Genomic DNA, 3,523 nt, shown 5'->3' on the forward strand with positions numbered 1-3,523 from the left:
TGCAAGTCTCCACTGGTGTTATTATGTTATCAGGTACAAACTCCCTCCAGACACCTGAGCCTCCCGCACAGGCTCCCCCATCACATGCCCAGGCAGGCCGAGGGGTCCTCAGGCATGGGGATCTGGGCAATGGCAGCAAGCTGGGTAGGGGGTGCAGCCAGGATGGCAGCAGATCTGCAGGGTGGGGTCCTCGCCCCGGGCCACCTGGCTGGGGCCGAAGGTCACAGCCGCATCTAACTGGGCCTTGAGCAGCTGAAGCTGTTTCAGGGCTTGCAGCACCTCTGGGGTGGCCCCGGCCACACCCCCCAGCAGGTTGTAGTTCTCACCAGGGTCCTTGGACAGGTCATAGAGCAGCGGGGGCTCATGAGCAGTCAGAGAGCTGGAGGCGTGGCAGGCAGGGTCTGCAGTGGTATCGCTGTGGGCAGAGCCTGGGGAGGGAGCCAATTGTGTGCACAGGGCAAGAATGAGAGGAGGGGCCAGGGATCTGGGGCTCCGGGGAGGGGTCAGCAGGTCGGTAGGAGGGATCCACTGGGAGGGGTTACCCTGGGTGAAGAAGTGAGCCTTGTACTTTCCACTCCGCACAGCGAAAACCCCACGGACCTCGTCTGGGTAGGACGGGTAGAAGAAGAGAGACTGCCGAGGGCTCTGGGGGCAGAGTCAGGAGTCACGGGGCGGGACAGGCCCCAAGCACCGCACATACCTGGGGCTGCCAGCCCTGGTGTGAGGCCCTGGACGTGTACTGCTTCTTGCCCACCCAGGAACCTGAGAGGTGGCGCCACTTGGATGCCGCTCAATGCAGGAGGCACTGAGGCACAGACTCTCAGGAACTGCCCACACTCACCCCAGGGGAGGGCCAGAACAGGGGCCAAGGATCTGGGATCAGGGGTCACCGGCCCTACCTTGCCTGTGCCCAGCAGCAGGGGGCTGAGGTCAAAGCCATCCAAGGTGACATTGGGCAGTGGGGCCCCAGCCAGGGCTGCCAGGGTAGGCAGCAGGTCCAGGGAGCTGGCCAGCTCGTGGGTCACGCCTGGGGGCAGGAGGCTGTTCAGTCACTCAGTTTGCCATCAAGGTTGGGGTGGTGGGGCCAGGGTTCCAAGGAGAGGGCCTGCGGACTGACCGGGAGCGATATGACCTGGCCAGAAGGCCAAGGCAGGCTCTCGGACACCGCCCTCGTAGGTCGTTCCCTTTCCACACCGCAAGAGGCCAGAGCAGCCGCCTCGGGACATACGCATGGTCTCAGGTCTGGGACACAGGAGGAGCTCATAAGCCATGGAGCCACAGCCTCTGAGCCACCGAGGGTGACCAGCGGCCCCACAGCTCTAAGTCACAAAGCTTGCCCGGAGGTGCCCAGCACGAGCCCGGCATCTCCCAGGTCTACCAAGACCAGCTCTCTGTGCACCTGTGTCTCCTGACTACACCTTGGGTCCCTGCAACGTGGCCAGCATCTCCTGACACCCCCTCACCCACTATGTTCTTGGCAAGCAGCTGAACTGCAAGGCCCCCAGGGCCCTGGCCTGTGACAGGGCCGGAGCACCCTGCTGCCCTGCTGGCATACCCGTTGTCTGCAGTGAAGATGACCAGCGTCTCTTCAAGCAGCCCCAGGTCCCCTATGGCTGTCATCAGGGTCCCCACAGCTGCATCCAGCTCCATCAGGGAGTCCCCAAATGGCCCGCGGCCTGAACGCTCTGCAAAGCTCTGCCCACTGAACTGAGGGTAGTGGGTGTGCTGGGGGCAAAGACTGGAGTTAGCACTGGGTAGGGGTCACAGGCAGCCAGGGGGTCGGGACAAGATCACTTACGTGAGAGGCATAGTACAGGAAGAAGGGGCGATCCTGGCGCTGGGCGTCGGCCATGAGGTCATGGGCGAAAGCCACGTAGCGGGCCTCTAGTCCCGGCAGCCAGGGGGGCTGCGCCTCCACGGACAGGTTGGCCAACAGTGGGATGGGGACCAGGCCCTGGTCACAGCCACCGTCGCAGGGTGTGGCCGGCGGGAAGCAGGTCAGGTTCTGGCAGGGGCCCTGAGGTGGGCAGCTCCAGTGAGGGCTGGGCTGGCAGGCGGGGCTGCGGGAGCATCAGGGGCTGGGGGACTCTGAGAGGTGGGAGGGTGGCTGAGGGCCTGGTGGTTCCTACCTGGTCGTGGGAGTATGGGACGCCTAGAAATCGATGGAAGCCCTGATGTGGGGGCAGGAAGGCCCCCTCAGGCCCCACCCCAAGGTGCCACTTGCCGGCCATTCCTGTGAGGTAGCCTCGGGCAGCCAGGACTTCGGCCACGGTCACCTCCTCCAGGGGCAGGCCTCCCCGGGAGCTGGGCACCAGGACGCCAGGGTACATGCCCATCCGAACCGGGAGCCGGCCGGTCAGGAGGGCGGCCCTGCAGGACAAGTCACAGAGTCCCTGAGACAGACAGAAATGTGGCCTTCCCTAGAGAGAGAGACAGACGTTTTTCCCGCCCTCCTGTAATCCATTGGGAGGAAAGAGATGGAGGGTCGGGGCGGGGAAGAGGCGCAGCCCACTCCTTACCTAGAGGGTGTGCACAGAGACACAGGCACGTAGAAGTCTGTGAACCGCAGCCCTCCTGCTGCCAGCTGGTCCAGGTTGGGGGTGGTAGAGCTGGGGTGCCCATAGCAGCCCAGGTCCCCATAGCCGAGGTCGTCAGCAAAGATCAGCACGATGTTGGGCGGACGGGCAACGGCCAGGCCAGCAGCCAGGGCCAGGAGGAGGGACCGCGGTGCCCCCATGGACATGGGACCGAGGGGTCTGTCCCAAGAGAGGGAGGGCTACTTGGCTCCAGCAGGCTCTCTCCGAGACCACAGACCCAGGCGCCGCCCTTCCCTGAGACCCCAGACCCAAATACTTCCCGACCCTGACGGCCGCCTCCTGAAGCTCCAGAGGACCGGGGCCCGACAGTACCGGGAGACCGTGGGCTGGGACGGAACTCCTCCAGGACCAGGGCACCTTCAGATTCTCGAGCGGAGATCTGATCCTCTTCGCCTGCCGGTCCGGGCTCAGGGTCGGGGGCATAAGTCACTTGACGCTGATCAGCGGAGTCGGGCCAGGGGGAAGGCGCTGGACCGAGCCCAGGAGGAGCCAGTACCGGGCTGCGGGCGCTTCCGCCTCGGCCCCGCCCCGTGACCTGTGACCCTTGCGAGGCGGGGCCAGGGGCGGGGGAAAGGGGCGGGGGAAAGGGGCGGGGCCAGGGCGGTGAAAGGGGGCGGTGAAAGGGGCGGGGCCAGGGGCTTTGCTGCGCGTGCTCGCTCCGAGGCGGCAGTTTGCGCCTGAGGCTGTTGGCTGCGGTCCTGAAACGGGCTCTGGGAGCTGCTTCTGCGCGGTCGGCTCCGGCTGAGGCGTCCCGGGCTGCGCGCGGGGCTCGGCGCTGCGCAGTGTCCGGGACCCTCTCGGTCCGGAGCTTCTCCAGAGGAGGAGCGGCTCGTGCGCCCGCAGACCTCCGGTGCTGGGAGACTCGGGCCCTCCTGTGAGAGACCTGAGCACGGAGCGTTATGGGCACCCGGTGAATGAGCAAATCG

General features: G+C 65.7%; 1 protein-coding gene across 5 annotated transcripts; it reads right to left on the reverse strand.

Annotated features, from left to right (window-relative positions):
- ARSA (arylsulfatase A) lies at positions 1 to 3,209 on the reverse strand. Of its 5 annotated transcripts, none has more exons than XM_054469897.2 (9): positions 2,910 to 3,192; positions 2,520 to 2,756; positions 2,130 to 2,370; positions 1,799 to 2,017; positions 1,556 to 1,725; positions 1,118 to 1,242; positions 900 to 1,027; positions 543 to 645; positions 1 to 428 (listed from the first exon to the last, which is right to left on the reverse strand). In XM_054469897.2, the coding sequence occupies exons 2-9, from the start codon at positions 2,741 to 2,743 to the stop codon at positions 109 to 111; spliced, it is 1,530 nt and encodes a 509-aa protein (XP_054325872.1). In that variant the 5' UTR covers positions 2,744 to 2,756; positions 2,910 to 3,192; the 3' UTR covers positions 1 to 108. The 5 variants fall into 5 exon arrangements, with proteins under 5 accessions (XP_054325872.1, XP_054325873.1, XP_054325871.1 ...); XM_054469898.2 differs by having other exon boundaries at positions 2,862 to 3,156; XM_054469896.2 differs by having other exon boundaries at positions 2,955 to 3,139.
- Positions 3,210 to 3,523: the final 314 nt, after the last annotated feature.

The sequence above is a fragment of the Pongo pygmaeus genome, chromosome 23, assembly GCF_028885625.2.
Source record: "Pongo pygmaeus isolate AG05252 chromosome 23, NHGRI_mPonPyg2-v2.0_pri, whole genome shotgun sequence".
NCBI lineage: Eukaryota > Metazoa > Chordata > Mammalia > Primates > Hominidae > Pongo > Pongo pygmaeus.

Coding starts and splice junctions, on each gene's coding strand:
- ARSA (XM_063663131.1), bottom strand. CDS start 2,743: ATGTCCATGGGGGCACCGCGGTCCCTCCTCCTGGCCCTGGCTGCTGGC. Junction 2,371..2,519: donor TCTCTGTGCACACCCTCTAG/GTAAGGAGTGGG, acceptor CTTGTCCTGCAG/GGCCGCCCTCCTGACCGGCC. Junction 1,243..1,555: donor ATCTTCACTGCAGACAACGG/GTATGCCAGCAG, acceptor CCTGTGTCCCAG/ACCTGAGACCATGCGTATGT.